General features: G+C 38.0%; 1 protein-coding gene across 1 annotated transcript in view; it reads right to left on the reverse strand.

The window, feature by feature from the left end:
• The window catches only part of CACNA1C (calcium voltage-gated channel subunit alpha1 C), a gene marked incomplete at both ends in the record, with an annotated part of 471,149 nt that overhangs the window by 391,647 nt on the left and 62,933 nt on the right, over positions 1 to 16,569 (reverse strand). The window contains 2 exons of the mRNA XM_079548089.1: positions 7,792 to 7,897; positions 11,633 to 11,954. Of these exons, the coding sequence (XP_079404215.1) occupies positions 7,792 to 7,897; positions 11,633 to 11,954 (428 nt within the window). The remainder of the gene's footprint in view (positions 1 to 7,791; positions 7,898 to 11,632; positions 11,955 to 16,569) is intronic.

Consider the following 16,569-nt stretch of genomic DNA (forward strand, 5'->3'; position numbering starts at 1 on the left):
GTTCATAAGTAGGAATAACTATCACTTAAAAAAAATTTTGAATACATACTTGGTAAGTCAGAGGTTTAGAAAGCTTTCACAAAGAAATCATAGAAATAAATGAAAAATAGTAACCAGGCTGTCTAAAGAAATGGGATAAATCACTGTTTGGACTAAACTGATAAACTTGTCATCAATCAGAACCAAAGTTTACCATTACAATTTTGAAATACATTACCTCAGTACATACAACCTTCCTCAAGCAAATATTTTGATGGGTTTGGACTAGTTTGCATAACAGAACTCTTCCTTCACAGCTACTCTTCCAGATTCCTACTGTAAGTGAATTGGAGTATCTATTTCTAACAATCTTGTCATTGTCTATACAAAGGTCCCTCCTCTGCAGCAACTCTAAATGAGGACAGTCCTCTTTGGATAGTCAGATTTTGCCTCAAAGCATATTTTTCTCTTTTATATCCTATCCAAAACCTACTTTTTGCCTAGGTCTGTGTTTCTTAATCCTTCTCCTTACTACCTCATGTGCTGCATAACACGAATGGACTTTATAGCACTACAATATTATATACAATTTTTTATTTCTGAAAGCCTACTATGACACTTTTCAGTATCTCATGATTCAGTGAGGCACTTTTATATCTTAATATGAAAGATAGAAATGGAGCTGATCACCAGCACTACTTCTGTAAAGGCTATCCAACATCTAAAATTATTAAGATACTGTTTTCAGCTGCTTTTAATTGTGTTAGACTCAGCAGTTAATACAATAGTTTTCCAGTCTGATTTCTGCCTCTGGCTGAATATTTGTGCGATATTTCAGCCAAAACAGTTGAACAATATCCATTGTTTTTATCCAGTCAAAAAACCCTCAACACCTATTTTCTTTAGTGACAGTATACTTTGCAATAACGTCATATGAACAGGCAAATTAGCAGTCTTTGTGTCAAGGCTGCATCTTTTGTGTTGTCTTCCCACTTAAGTTTAGCCAGATGGGCTCTAAAAGCTCCAGCTGCACAGGCTTTGCAGAGACTTGCTAAAACTTAACACCCAAATTGTCAGTACAAACATTAATCTGGCATCTTAAGGCTTCTGCAGACCAGAATGCATGTGTCATTTCCAGAAAGCTGAACAAGGGCTACAAAGGCTTACAACATCTAATCATTTAGTAACTGCTCTTAACCAGTTGGGATCAAGGTGGAGTAAAGCCACTGAACTTCAAGTTGGGCTTGCTCTCTCAGTATTTCTGCCACTGGCACCCAAACAGCACTGGAAAGGACACAGCTGACTTCAAAAGCAAAAGGACTAAGGCTAAATCAGGGACAGAGTTAGAGAACAATGCACTGGGAATGGAACTGGAAAAGGAGAAGGAGAAAGGATACAGAAAGAGCATTGGGATTGCTTAGACACTTATGAATTGAAAAGAGCATAAGACTAGTGTTAACAAGAGAAATGGTCAGGGATCCAAATCTGAAGACAGAACTGAGACCTACGAGTAATGGATGAAACTACTGTGGAGGGGAGATCAGAGTTAGAAGCACACAGAAAAAGAAAGGAAAAAAAAAAGGGACGAGTTTGATGGAAATTTTGCCAGAATAAGGAAAGCAACTTGGCAAAGCAAACATAATGAATTTTAAAAAGGAACGTTAAAAAAAAAAAAAAAAGGACACCAAGATGAGTGGCATCTCAGAGCAGAACAAGAGGTGGTGAGCACTAACAAACACAGGTTGGGTAAGGAATAAAGAGAGGAATAAAGAGCTGGTATAAAGAGAAGCAGGAGGCTGGGACTGACTGGTCCTCAGCAGCAAGTGCTGTGCAGGGCAGAACACTGGATGGCTAATGAGAATAGCAGAAAGGTAAGAAATTTGAAGTATGGGTGTTAAGTCCAGTTAAGGAAAAGAATAGAAATGACAGAAATGAAGAGGAGTTATTGCTCACACAACAATACCTTAGCTGGGGAGAAATCCAGGAGGTATTTTTGGAAGAATGTGCCAGAGATGTCAAAATCCTTTCAGACTCAGGTATAGAACCAAGCATTCCTCTGCTGTGGGCACCCATCTCTGAATCCTGCAAACCTTTCCCAGTTCTTTCTTCACCTGGTCCACAAAGAAGAACTTCTTACTACTGCCAATTACTGCCACAGTGGCAGAGGCTTGCGCAGGGAAACCAACAATTGTAGCTCTTCTAATAACGCACGGAGGTATTAAGCTCTGCTTTACTGGATTCCTATCCACAAAGTCTAAGAAATTACACCATTACATTAGGAATGATAGGAAGGCTGCAGATTTAAACATTCAGAAGTTGCCTCGTCAAATAATTCAACACACACAGGCAAATTCTGGTGACACAGTCCTGTACATTTCTCCACAGAAATTAAGATCTGTACTGCCCAATGCAAAAAGAAGAAGGCCTGTCCTACTTCTTATCTATCCTTTCCAATTAGTGGGCTCAAAAGCAATTATTTCTGCCTTAAGAATCTTTTTTACAGTATTCCTCGTAACACTCTGTGTGATGTAAGGCACTGACTGATTACCTTCACTGTGGAAGCTGTAACCAACTCACTTTTACAGATGGGAAAACTGAGACCACAGTTTACCCAGAGCCCCACAGTTTGCTAATACCAGAACCAGCAGATGGGCTTGAATGTCTTCCTCTCACACTCAGTGCTGATTCTTCCAACCCTGCACTTCAGTGCTGTTAGAGATGCTGAGTAACAACCTCCCCCTGACAGAGATAGGAATTCTGAGGACTCTTAGAAATGTTGCAGCTAAATTCAATCATATTCAGCTTTCTTAGCATCATACACATCAGCAATTCTCAATCTTTCTTGAGTCCTCACTGATTCTTTTGGAACAGATTCTTTCCTTCTCCTCACTGCAGCCCATTTCCATCCTCATATCCTATCTTCCAGATTTTGTTGCTCATTCCTCACTTTTCAAATCAAATCACCTCCCCCAGCTGTAGTAGCACTGGTATGTGGCCCAAGCTAGTAAACCTGTAACAGCTTATTAGCTTGGTATCCAGTCTACACCACCCTCATCTCACCTCTTTATGTTAGCATATCTCATTTCCTCAGTGGCTGAGAGCTGTCACACAAGAGGACGATAGCAATGACAGAAGAAAACGAAAAGCTTTTGTGTAGCATTCTTCCTTATCCAGAAAAAACATGCTTTCTTTTCTTGACCCCCTCACCTTCATTTTTCTTTCTAACATTGTCTGACTTCACACAAGAGAAACGGTGACAAGTGCAACTGTTTGATATGCTGGCTTCAGAATTCTCATATAGAAAAGGATAAAGTTTGCTATGCCAGTATCCAGAAATATAATAGGTGTCTAGCCACGTGTACATTTACTGTGTCAGTCTGCTGCAAATGCAAAAAGATAAATTTTTCTTTTTTTTCTTTTTTTTTTCTTTTTTTTTCTTTTTTTTTCTTTTTTTTTTCTTTTTTTGATACAGGAATCACCCACTGAACTGGATGCTACCGAAATCACCAGCTAATAAAGCAGCCATGTGTCTCTGAAAGGAAAGCCCTCTTCCGTGGCCTGGCACTCGCACCATCTGGCACGAGCAGTAACAAACAAGCACAGATCTCATCTTCTCTTTCACAGGATCCTATTTCAGGTTTACCAAATCAGTCTCTGAATGTGACATCCAATTATAACCTGATATATAAATGCAAGAGATCTTTCATTAAAATTTAACTATTGTATGACGAGATATCCTTCTTGTAGTAAGGAATTAGAGCTAGCCAAACAACACGAGGAGCTTTCTCCTGTTATTTATCCAAGGCACAAGCAACCAGCTGAGTTGCCTTCCACAGAATGTGCTGTAAACGTTGGTCTTAACCTCATTATGTTATCGCCATGCTGTGACATTGACCAGGCTTGTGCCATTTGCAATTGCCAGTAAAGTGACAGAAGCATTTTCCTCTCAGCTTCCTATCTCAGACAGTCTATAGTTTTATTCCTAAATGTACATTATCTCTGTTCTAATGCATAATTGCAGGGATAACAAGCAGAAAGCCTCCGTATCAGTTACAGCCTCTCATGCAGGCTAACTTTAATTTCCCTCCAACTAGCTCCAATTTTCCGGACTGCATCAAGAGAATACATAACTGCTCTTTGCACAGGGTCATGCATGAGCTTTCTTTACTTATAAATTTAAGCAAAACCTCAGCAGAGTTGATTAACACCAAAATGATGTTGCAGCTAATACAAATCCCCTCCATTTGTACAAGTTTAATAGTTTTCCAGTCAACACATTGTAGAAGTAAAAATCTACAAACTGCTGAAGCCAATTTCAAGCTTTTGTTATTACTACATGATATTGCTCTAGCAGATTTCTAAAAGCCAATAGCAAAAATAACTCTAGTAAGCATAAAAATACAGGATCTGGGTTTTATTATACATCTGTGCATCGTGAAAATGAAAGTGCTGCCCAGTCCAAGCTAACACCCCTAGATTTGACATAAATGGTTTCATAATTTATAGCAATTATTATAGGAAGTCATACCTCAAGAAACCAGTCAGTACATGTGTGATTTTTGTCCTAAATCAATGCATAATAGTTAACCACAATTCCTTGCTAAAAGAAAAAAATACATATTTAACAGAAACTTCTGTATTTGATTTTAATGCTGATTACTATGGCATAGCATTGAATAAGGCTTGCAACTAAAGACAAGGCTTATGAAAATGGAGACGTGCCCATATATTACTGGTTTCTGTACTCACAAATGAATATGCTTCACTGGATCAATGTCTGATCACATCTGTGAAATTCACAGACATCATAATTCTGTATCAAAATATTATTTCATTACTGTATTTCTCCTCTTACAGAAAGGCAAGAAAACACTCAGTTCAGAATTCCTGTCTTCTCTCACTGCCCTCTATTCAGTTAGCTTATTAAAAATGATTGTTTGAATCTTTATCTCAGACCTAAAACAAAATATTCATTGAAAAGTTATGATGAAACTTCAGAAGAGAAATATTTGGACCTAAAGGGAAAAGCAGCAGTTTACTGGGAAACCATCACTTTCAGACTGTATAAAAGTTACTATCCATCATATGTTTCCTGTAGATGGTTCCTTTCTGTCTCAGAAAGTTATGGATGGCTCAGGAAACCAGGGAAGTGGAAATATCTGTGGTAGGTTTATCACTACAGAATTAAATTGCAAAATGGAAATGAAATTTCTCCTGGGCAACTAGGAACATTTTGTATAGTTTGATCAGCCTCACACTTCTGCACAGAACACACATCTGTGTGCACTATTAACCCACATGCAAGCATTGCAGACAGTCTCCATTCCTGTTTCAGATTATGGAGCTCTAGACTTCATGGCTACAGAATAAATCTGATTGCAAAATACATGCTCACAGGTCAAAAGAAAATAATGTCAAGCCAGTATAACAAATTTACAAGAAGACATCACCAACTCCAACTTCTTTCTACTCTGTTCCTTATATTGTTTGGCTATTTGAGAGTAAGGTCTCAGACTTGTGCAGTTCATTCTATCTGGAATAGCTTTCCTTTAAATCTGAGTTTCATCTCATTCTGAAATACTGCTAGTGTTTTTTGACCCTTGTTTCACCCTCTTGCGTCCGCATTCCCTCCCTGTTGCTGGTAACTACCTACAGTCCTGCGAAGAGTTTGAGAATGCCATGAAAAATATACACAAAAATTCTGGTTCCCAACAGAAGGAATTATCTGCCAAAATATAACAATCTGAGGGGAAAAAAATACAAAAACAAACGAACAGCAACAACAACAATAAAAATACTAGCAAGAGTGAGTGCTGAACTGATTCCAACAAAACATGAAGTATAATTCAATGACTCAGACCAACCATGTCCTGTCATCCACACCTTTTTGAGATCACAGGACCAAAGTCTACCAGGCAGTCAGAGCTCTAGGATTTAACCTATAACACAGAACAGCGTCTTAATTCCACCAAAGCAAACCCCTCCTAGGCCAGTGGATATTAAGTACTCCATTTTCCATTTTTCATTACTTTTTTTCATTGAGGCTCAAAGAATAAATTCCTCGGTTTACTTTATCCCTTTGCTTTTCTGAAACATCTTGTTAGAGCAATTAACTGTGCTGCCTCGTCCTCAAGGCAGTAACACTTCCAAAATCTCCTGAGCCTATAATCGTTTGGTTGCTTTTTCTGGTTTTTTTTTTAAATCCTACTCACAACTAACAAGGGTATTTTGATGGATTGAACAAGTGAGGTAAAAAAACGCCTCAGAAAACAAACTCAGAAAGCAACACAGCTCACAAATTGCATGTATTTTCTAAGAACAGAGCAGTTTCAGTATACCTCATTCAATTATGAGGTTGTTTGAACCCGGTATTAGCCAGAGATCTCATCACTTAAATAAGGAAATACCCACACCTAATTAAGCTCAAGACAAATTAGACATCCTCTGACCTTAACACTGCTTAATTTTTCTCTTGAAACCTTGCAAGTCAGAACAAGCAATAAACAACATGCTGCCTTTTATAGCCAGAGGAATAATTGAATATGCGATTTCATTAAAATGTACCAATTTCTGAAAGGTGCCACACTGAGATGTCCTAACTGTACACATTGTGGTTCATCACTGTTCAACACTATATCAGGCCTAGCATAGAGATGGAAGCAAACAAGAGACATCAAACCACAGATTTCCCCAACCCAGACTGTACTTGAAATTAACTGTAAATATAGAGAATAGTTAAAAAGTTAACAATCTTTTTTCTCCTCCTGCTTCTGTTTTTAAACTTCTCTACAGAGTTACTATGGAAAAGCACTGCCCATAGACTCATTTAAAAAAATAATAATTTGTTCCAGAAAACTCCTAAAGTTTGCATTTTATTTTACACAACTTCAAGAGATATTTAATCAAATGGCTTATATCCAGAGTACAGCATGGATCATTTTAATTACAGTGTCTGTCAGCCACACTAACTATCCCTACTTTGGAAAAATGGCCCTTATTTTCCTCTTCTGCTTCTCTAAAAATTCTTATGTCTCAGTAAATTTTAACCAAGAAATAACATCCAGCTCTTAAACTTTGGGAGTAAGTTTTCATTCTGATCCAGCCACACAAGTAGGAGATTTGTTCACATATTTGGGAGGAAAAAAAATGTTTTTCTGCTAATTCAGTGAATCGCCTTCCAGAACTGTTTTGCATCGTCCCCTTACCAAACAGAATTCTTCACTATGACTTCATTCTAAGCCAAAAGTAAACACTCTCCTTTCTTTACCCTAAATTACCAGCATTATCATCAGCAGTGGCATAGGAACAGCTGTATTCCCCCCACAAGAAGGAAAAGAAAAAAACCATACTGTTCAACAAAACACGTATCTCGGTGTGAAATGCACGCATTAATGCACTTCCCAGAAATTAGTCATCTAGCTGTGCTTCCAGGCATCACCTGGCAGTAGGACTGCCTCAACTCCACAATAGCACTTTGAAAGGCAAAAACACCATATAATCCTCAGTCAAAGGATTTTGTCCGCAAACACCTGCAGTTTAAACTTACCAAGCATTTTTGCAGCATGCAGAAATTTGCTAGCCAAAACATCACAAATCCAGCACCCGCACGGTTTTCAGAACAATCCTAAAGCCAGCTCAATTGAAACAGGTGCTCACATGAATAGAGAAGACTTAGCACTCAAAACCAATTTTTACCTTATTATGCTTTCATCTCTGGTGGATATATCTATGCTCTCTAACTTCAGCAGTCTCTCTGGAGACTTCTAAAAAGGACTTTCAAAGGAATAAGATTAGATACCATCAAGGACTTACCAGATTGGAATTGGTGGCATTGGAATCATCTTCTGGAAAGGGGATATAGATAGCTAAGGCCACACAATTGGCAAAAATAGTCAGTAAAATAATTATTTCAAATGGTCTGAGGAACGGAGTTAAGGAAATTGTTCTGAAATGTGCACACACAAATAATAATTAAAAAAAAAAAAAGTAAAAGATTTATAAGAATTCTGTTTAAAGAAAACATTCCAAGCTCCTTATATTCTGAAAAGAAACATATGCCTTTTTAAGTGCTTTTAGTTGCTCCCGGCCAAAAATCTTCCTAATATGTCAAAAGCAGTGTAGGCCAGTCGCGTGCCAGTGTAAACACAGATTTCTTAAAAGTTTTTCTTCTTTTATTTATTTAGATAGCATTTTCCCTATTTTCCTTCAAGTGTGGCTGTACTGTTTTTAATAACAAAAGCCTGTTCTGAAAGGCCTGTCATCTTTCCTCCCACAGTTACTTTATGTTTCTTACTCTTTTCCATCCTCCTTTATATTTTTTTCCCAATCTCTCCCTTATCTCAGAGTTAAATGCAAGGGCCCAATACATGTGTACATTCAGGTAGAAAACATTTAAATGATACAATTTATGGGGAAAAAAAAGCTTTATCCAAATTGAACTTACATTGTTTATAGCCGTATTATCACTATTTTCTTTTAAATTATTTAATATAGTATTCCTTTTTCTTGTATTTGTATTTCAGCTGGCTTCATAGGCAAAAGAAATGTGTATATGAGGAATGGTAGGGACACCAGGAAAATAAGAGACCCTAATGACAGAAACTACCACCAATTCAAGGCATTACAGCCTGCCATCAATGCTCTCAAAACAAAAACAGAGCAAAAAAAACAGATTGGATGTTCAACGAACCAACCTTGCACAACCTCTGATGTTCCACCGATACTCAGCGGAAATCTAAGGGCTGTTTTCTACTGACTTCAATTTGCTGGCAGTGTATTTCTTTTTTATTTTTTTTTCTGTAGACTTCTTAACCTTAGTAGCTGTGAAGTGTCTCCTGTTAGACCAGAGACCAGATTTACAGCCTGTCTATATTTACTTTCCTGCAAGATCTCCCTGGCAGATAGCTCTGGGATAACTCACCAGTGCTCTGGAGGGGAATGAAAAGCAGAAAAGGACCAGAGAATGCAAGGTATAACCTGTGCCACAGAGTGCATTTGAGTGTAAGTTTATCTACCGTGGGATTGGCTTCGCAGAGTTGCCAGATGTCAACACGGTGTGTATGCTTTTGGTCAGCAAACCACCATTCTCAGCAGGTTTTAGCAAAAATAAACTAGAGATCAGGATCTCCAACTGCCTGAACTGCAAGAAATAGACAATCTCAGGCAACTGACTTCTGTATATATTCATATACGTTCCGTATTTCACGTGTAGATGAGTCAAAGGGTTCCAAACCTACTGGGCTATCTGCTGAAGCCTATGAATACTAAGAGGTTCATGCTAACATGGAGGAAGAAGACAGGTAGGGTCCTTTCTAAAAGGAGTCAGCTGTCATTGCAACAACTAAGGCTTGACATAAAAGTGCAAGGATAACATGACTAGTAGACATTCAGACTTAGAAACTTCAGGGCAAACTTCAGAGCTTTGCAGATCAGGGTACATACCTTACTGATGAAAGCACTGGATTTCTCAGATACCTCAAGATGCACACACAGCGTTCATTGCATAAAGACTTACACATCCATAGGCTTTCTTTTTCTTAATTGCCTTTTGCCTAGAATTGTTTTCCTTAGAGACATTTTGTTCATAAACTTATCATTACTGACGTATTTTTTTATTTTTACTTTTTTATTTTTACTTCTTTAAGCATTGCAAAAGTAAAATGGTTTAAAATCTGACAATACACTGCAAATCCAGCAGAATAATAAGCAGGTAAATCTTTGCAAAATAAGGAAATTACTTAATTTCACTTTTTATTCTATATAGCTGCGCTTTCAGGCTCCTAATACTACAATGTTTGAATATGAAATACCATAGAAGTGCCATTTGATATTTAATATGTACCTCATTTAGATTTCAGAGGTTCAAAAAATTAAGCTAAGGTCTTCTCAGTAATTTTCAGCAATTAGGAAAAGTCAGTATACAGTTAAAAAAATAAATCTTATCACAGCCCTTTGATATTGTTATTTGTCCTTGAAGTGTTTCATCTTTATAAGCACTATATATCCAATGAGAGGTTCTGAGGAAGAAGCTATTTTCACAAACTCACCTAAAACCAAACAAATACCAAAAAAAATGCAAGTGTCAGCATCTTTGGATTGCTTTAATCACATTGTTTGGTCCTCCTCTTGATCTCAGCAGTGCTGTATCCTGTTTTACAACACACCATTCCCATCATTCATTGCTGATCTTATTCATTTATCAAATGTCACTATGTGCTCTTTCTCTATAGATGTGCTTACAGGGGTGCTGGCAAGTAAACCAATATTCAGCTTCATCCTGTTAGTCATCATCCATCATTTTATGCTCAAAGTATCGCACCTATGCCAGGAGGGATAACTAGTAGCAAACCTTAACCAAAGGAATTAAAAATTAGCATCTGAAGAAAGGAATAGGCAGGCAGAAACTTTAAGGATATCTAACAATTGACAACAATGCTTTTAGCAAGTTGCTCTTCTGAAAATGATATCCTAATAAGCTCATATTCTGTTTTTATCTTTTCAATGTCGCACTAGACACTGGGGACAAATGTCAAAGGGACAGAATTATCTCATTGTCTTAAATGGCTTTTTTTTTTTTTAATCATATTAACTACTGCTGAGTTCAGTATTGCCTTCCCCTGACGTGCTTATTTACCCCTAACGTACTTTTGCTTTCACATTTATTGAAGAATCCCATTAGCTTGTGATTTACTGACTATTACTGTTCAGAGTCAGTCTTGGTTTCTCTTCAGGGAAACAGGGGAGTTACATTTCTATTTCCATTTCTATTTCACACCAAATTCACAACTTCCAGTTTTGCTGATCAGATTCAGATGACTAAGGTAGACTTTGCTCCTTCCACATGAAGGAGCCAACAACCAAGCTCTCATTGGCTTTCCAAGAAAGCAGCACTGACCCTTGCCTTCTGCAGCTCTATGTCAGTGGTAATCGTTTATCATCTGTGACAATCTGTCTCTTGTTCAGCCTGCTAGCTCTGGCCCCATATTGAATGTGCACATGTGGCAGGATCATGTTAACTATCTGTCTTTTTCCCTACTTGGAGATAATCAGTTTATCTTTCCATATATTAGGGAGTCTTACTGGTTTCAATTGAATCCCAATATGATTAACAGAGCTTAGCCTCATTTCAGGGATTTATCACATCAGGGTTTTTTTTTTCTCATTAGTTCTCTATTCAACCCCATTTTTCCCCATTCCATTCTCCATACTGTAGAAATGGTGATGCTGTGTATTCAACAAAAAATCACATGATTCCAAGTTCCAGAGCTGTTTATGTGGCTAAAGCTCTGCAGAAAGAAGGGAAAGGCAGTATCTGCCATCAGTCCCATGGAGTGGCTCAATTCTGGCTTCAGATACCTTGCATATCTCCCATCAATTTCAGCTTCAGCCACGTTTTTAAAAGAATTCAATCCCTACCCTTTATCGTTTAAGCTTCTGGCAGTTTCCTACACAAGGGTACGGTTAAGGCTTCAGTCCCAAGCATTTTTTCTCCCAGCACAAATGATCTCAGTTAAGATAGCAAATACTGCTTGTGTACTTTATGTTCCCAATGGCGCCTTTCAACTTAATGTATTGATTTCTTCCCACTTATGAACAGCGCCTGATGCACACTAACAATTTGCTGTTTTCCAAATGAGAACATCAAAAAGGATATTTCCATTCGACGATGCTGATGCATGCCCTCCGGATGGGATTTTTCAGTGTTAAACACAGCAGTGCCCGGGGAGGACGCGTAGCTGTCGTGGTACCCTGTTTTTTCTGTTTCCCATACTGCTGCCGTTTTCTCTGCGTGGAGCTAGCTGTGGATATTGTTGCATTGCCAGCACTACCCATCAATTTGGCTTGCCTGGCAGCATCAATTGCAGCTTGCCAGGACAGAGCTGCCCCTGGTGTAGGGATATGCTCTGGGGCAAGCCCTGCAGCTGCATTGGCATTCATGTTGGCATGAGCTGGACGGGGACTCCCATAGTTGGAACCTGTGAAAGGAGAGGGAAAAAAAAAAAATTGTGAAGGTATTTCTTTAACAGTAGAAAAGATAAAGCTTTTTTCTTATAATCATGTGTATCAGTAAAATGGAAATCTGAGGTTAAGGATAAGTGTAGGGTATCCACTTAGTGGGAGCTTGTTCCTGCAATTCAAGCCCTCATTTCAAAATAATACCACTGTGCAATCATTCATCTTGCAAGAGCCTCCTAAGAAGCCCAAAGGACACAGATGTTAGAAGTGTCTCAATCAATTCAATCTCCAGAAATTCCACAGAAAAGAATGTGTCCTTCGTTTCATTTTTTACCCACACATTTTGCAAGTTAGATTGTTTGAAAGCTTAAAAGGTAAGGCTAACTCTCACTGCTATCACACAGGCATGCAGCACTATGCTATGTGGTATCTGGCAAAGAAACAAAACAATACTCTCAAGTTTATAGTGAAAACCCTTCTGTTTTCAAGATCACTTCAAGGTAAAGGGAAATTTCAACAAGGAGTTATATTCTCTCTGCAAACATTGCCCACATATAAGTCTAAAGCAGACTGAATAAAAGGGACGCTGAAGCAGTAGCTGCAGAAAAGGGCAGAATTCATCACTTCTATGCCCTAAATGATGCTGTGTATACAGTCAACTTTAGACCAGACAACATACAGTTTGAAATTGGAACCAATTCTTCATCCTGAAAAACTAACTTAAGAAAGCTCAATGATTGAACTGTACTGGCAGGAAAGCCAAGATCAGGTAGTTCCATGTTTTGCACCTCTTTTAGCTGACACTGAAGGAGCGTATGCTTTCTCAATCATAATAGAATAAATATGTCAGGCAACGTGTCTGGTATTTGGAAGGTCTTAACAGTAATTTAAGGTTACCTTCCCAAGCCAGCCCAACTGTTCAGTCATTTCTCTAAAGACAGTTATGAAGCCACTTGTGCCCCTCCAATGAGGACATTTCCCCTGGGGGACTGTGGTTCCCTTGCTTTTGAACTGAAGAGACTATGCTTCAGAAAAGTGCACATGGAAAAGTTGGGTAGTAGAAAGCCAGTAATGGAGTTAGATCACCTCTTATTTCAAAGCAAGCATGAAGTCTACCTACTGACTGTGTTTCACTTCTTTAGTTTAATGCAGAAGTATGGTGTTTTTAAACAGATCAGATGTGATCCTGTAGTTCACAGGACAAAACAAACAGAAGACCATGTGCCACCTGTTTTGCTGAAAGTGCTGGATGAAAGACAAGCAAAATCAGGAGAACAAGCAAACTGCTTCAAGGTTTTGAAATAAAATAATTACCTCAGGCGCATATTTTATTGCCATTGTGCAATGCCAAGAAATCGCAGCCATAACAGCATTACATGAATTAGATCAAGTAGAATAAATACAATTACATTGGCACCTAGATTGCTACAGGGCATGCTCCTATCCAGAAAGCATGCAAAATATTAAAGTTCATCTCACTGAATTGCAAGGAAGGACATGATAGAGTCAGATGTTATTTTATGTCAGGTATTGCCGTGAGATTTCCAGGCTGTCATTGTTTCACCACACAGTTAGAAAATCTAGAGCTTGTCTCTGTCACTGGAAAATGTCCGAGCTGCAAAACCAGCCAAAGAGAGCTGGTGACTAATATAACTCTGATAAGCAAAAGGGAAAGCTGAAAGAAGCAAGCAATGAGAAATAGTTAACTTACATCCCTCAGATTTTGAAACTGAAGAAAAATTGTATCCAGAATCACACAGACTAAGCAGATTTCCTAGATGAAGCAGGCAATGAAGTGGCAGACAAACTGAGTTAGTTCTCTAAGACTAAGCAAATTGTACACAGCACTACTCATGGGATACGTATTTATTTTCAGACTAGTTCCAGATGCACATTTTCTCCTTAGCATCCATTTGACCTCCCTACCCTGAAGCAGGCTGGGGAGAAACATAAATGGAAAATTACTCTAATTATTCACCCAACTCCAGCTCTTCTTTAATATCGACCCATTAGAGCAGATAAGAAAACGTGTGTATCTTCCAGTAACAGCAAACTTGCTGATCCATCGCCACTGTGTTCTTATCACGCTGGCTAGACCATGTGGTCCAGAACACAAACAGCTGCTCTATTTTAATGAAGACTTTTTTGCAATTTGGGAATGCGTTAAGTTTCTCCATTATTATTGCTTATTAGTTAGGTTTCACATGAGGACTCAGGTTTCTGCACTCCGACTTTGATGTGCCAGCAAAGTTAAGGACGTGGCTTCTGGTGGTTTTGTTACTTTTGCTTCTACCCGTAACAAAGTGCTTTATCTCAAATTAACTTCAAAAGATGAGCCAGTAATGACAGATTTATATTAACAAATATTGCAAATATTGATTACTGATAAAGATCTGTCTGCTTTATGAAGCTCAGAAGCTACTGACTGTCTTTACTAAATAACTAATGGCAGTGACAAATGCCTTGATCTACGGGCTGTTTAGAGAAATAGCTTAAATTAAAAAGAGTGATGCTCACATAACTCCACATAAAGCATACTGAGGAACTGTGCAAAATATTTTCAAGGACAGCATAGCCAAACTTGCAATGAGAAAACAGTGCAAAACATTTCTGTAATCCGAGAGCTGCAGTTACTGGAATTGCTATTTTCATTTTGCAACATTTCAGTTTAAATCCTTCATTCTATTTCTCCACTACAAATAAAGTTTCACTGTACCTAAACCACTTCTACCATATTTATTTATACAGTTAAAAAGCTGGAAGTTGACAAGAAATGGGAACCAGAGATTCAGTTCCCATCCAAATGGAATAACTCACTAAGTACTGGGATCTGCAGCATCAGCACCCCGCTAATCCCTCCCACCCTTCAGCAAGATGCGCTGTTGACTACACCACGCAGGTCAGCAAAACTCTTCTCTCTCAAGGACTTTTGTTACAGATCATGAATTTAAATATTTGCATGGTAAGTAAATGGGAAAGTCAATATGTGAATGTAACGAATAAATTTGATTCTGAGATCTTAGGGATCAACTTTCATTTCTGCAAGGAAGCAAAACTGGAGAACCATTTCAAATGTCACAGTAACAGAAGTATGGCTTCAGAGCTAAGACAGAAAAGTAACATATTAAGTTGCTGTACCGCGGGAAATGAAACATGTTGCAAAAAATACCTGACACTATAAGCTTACAACTACATTGCCAAAATGCTATAAAGGCTTCAATGGTCATCAGTATGTAAGGGCTTTTTGCATTCTAATAATGTACATCTGTCAAGCCCCCTATTAATAGATAGCTTCATTTAAAGAAAAAAAATTTAAGCAGCAATCATTCTGTATGAGAAATGATCCAGTTAATGACATGATGAAATTGCAAGTTTTAAATGCCCTGCATTTATCTATTTAGCCTCACATTTATTTGAGAGGAACTTGTGCTTAGATTAATTATTTAAAAGAAAATGGAGCAATGCCAATGTAGGTCTTCAATGTAGGTTCTTTTTTTTTTTTTTCCTCTAATCACTAGGAACATCAGAATCCTAAGAATGAAAACCTCAGAACAATGGTGTTGCACAACTGCATTTTTCCCCAAAGCAGATGAGTACAGTAAAAGATAAAATTGGTTCAATCAGAGTCTTAGCTGAACAATGACAAGTAAACACAAAGTAGGAAACTGGTTATCACTACTAAGATTGTATGTAGAGTAATTCAAGCGTTCAGAGAAAAAGTTAGAAGACACGGAGGTGAGGAGGAACCTAACAAGAAAACCGAACAACAAAAAGAATGTCATCATTTGTTAATATACAAAGAAAGTGGAAAACATTGATCCATTAAACAACAGAGACAGAATACACAAGGTGTCAATAGGGCTTAAGGATTACCTTCACTAAAGAAAGGAAACGAAGATCAAGAGCAGGTGACAATTAAAATGAACCCACAAACCAAAAAAGGTATAATTTCCACTCATAAAGGAAAAGAAAGGATAAGTTTAGAGTGTACTAAGGTAAGTACAAACATACATTCGCTACTGCATTCTAAAACATTTAAGGAAGTCTCTGAAGTAATCTCAAAGCTGCTAACTGCTGTTCTGAACTCAAAGGACACGAGAAATCTGAGAACTGAGAAAGGACAAATGTCAACCTCATTTATAAAAAAGCAAGAAGTGAAAATTTAAATTCAACTGTGCTTCAGTCTCCGTAAGTAAATAAATAATAATGCAGGATACATAAAACAAAGAAACATCAAAAAATACTTGGAGGAGAAAAAGAGAAAAACATCAGCAGATGTGCATCTGTCATGAGTACAACTAATTCCTTCTGCAACAGTGCATGAGAATATACAGGCATGATGGAAGTGATAGCTGTCATGTTTCCCAACCTTATTAATACTTTCATCAGGTCTTGTACAACAGTTCCACAAGGATGCTAGGAATAAAGGAGCTAGAAAAGGAAATGCTGCAACAGAAGCACAAAGCTCATACAGTAGATAGGTGAGAACAGTTATCATTGGTACACAGTCTAATTGGAAGATGTGTCACACAGAGGTACCCAAAAGCCTGCATTGGATCCATTTCTGTTCAACACCTTCATTAATGATCTGGATGATGAAATGGGGAACAGCATTATAAAACGTATATGTAACTA

Source organism: Tetrao urogallus (assembly GCF_951394365.1).
Source record: "Tetrao urogallus genome assembly, chromosome: 1".
Classification (NCBI taxonomy): domain Eukaryota; kingdom Metazoa; phylum Chordata; class Aves; order Galliformes; family Phasianidae; genus Tetrao; species Tetrao urogallus.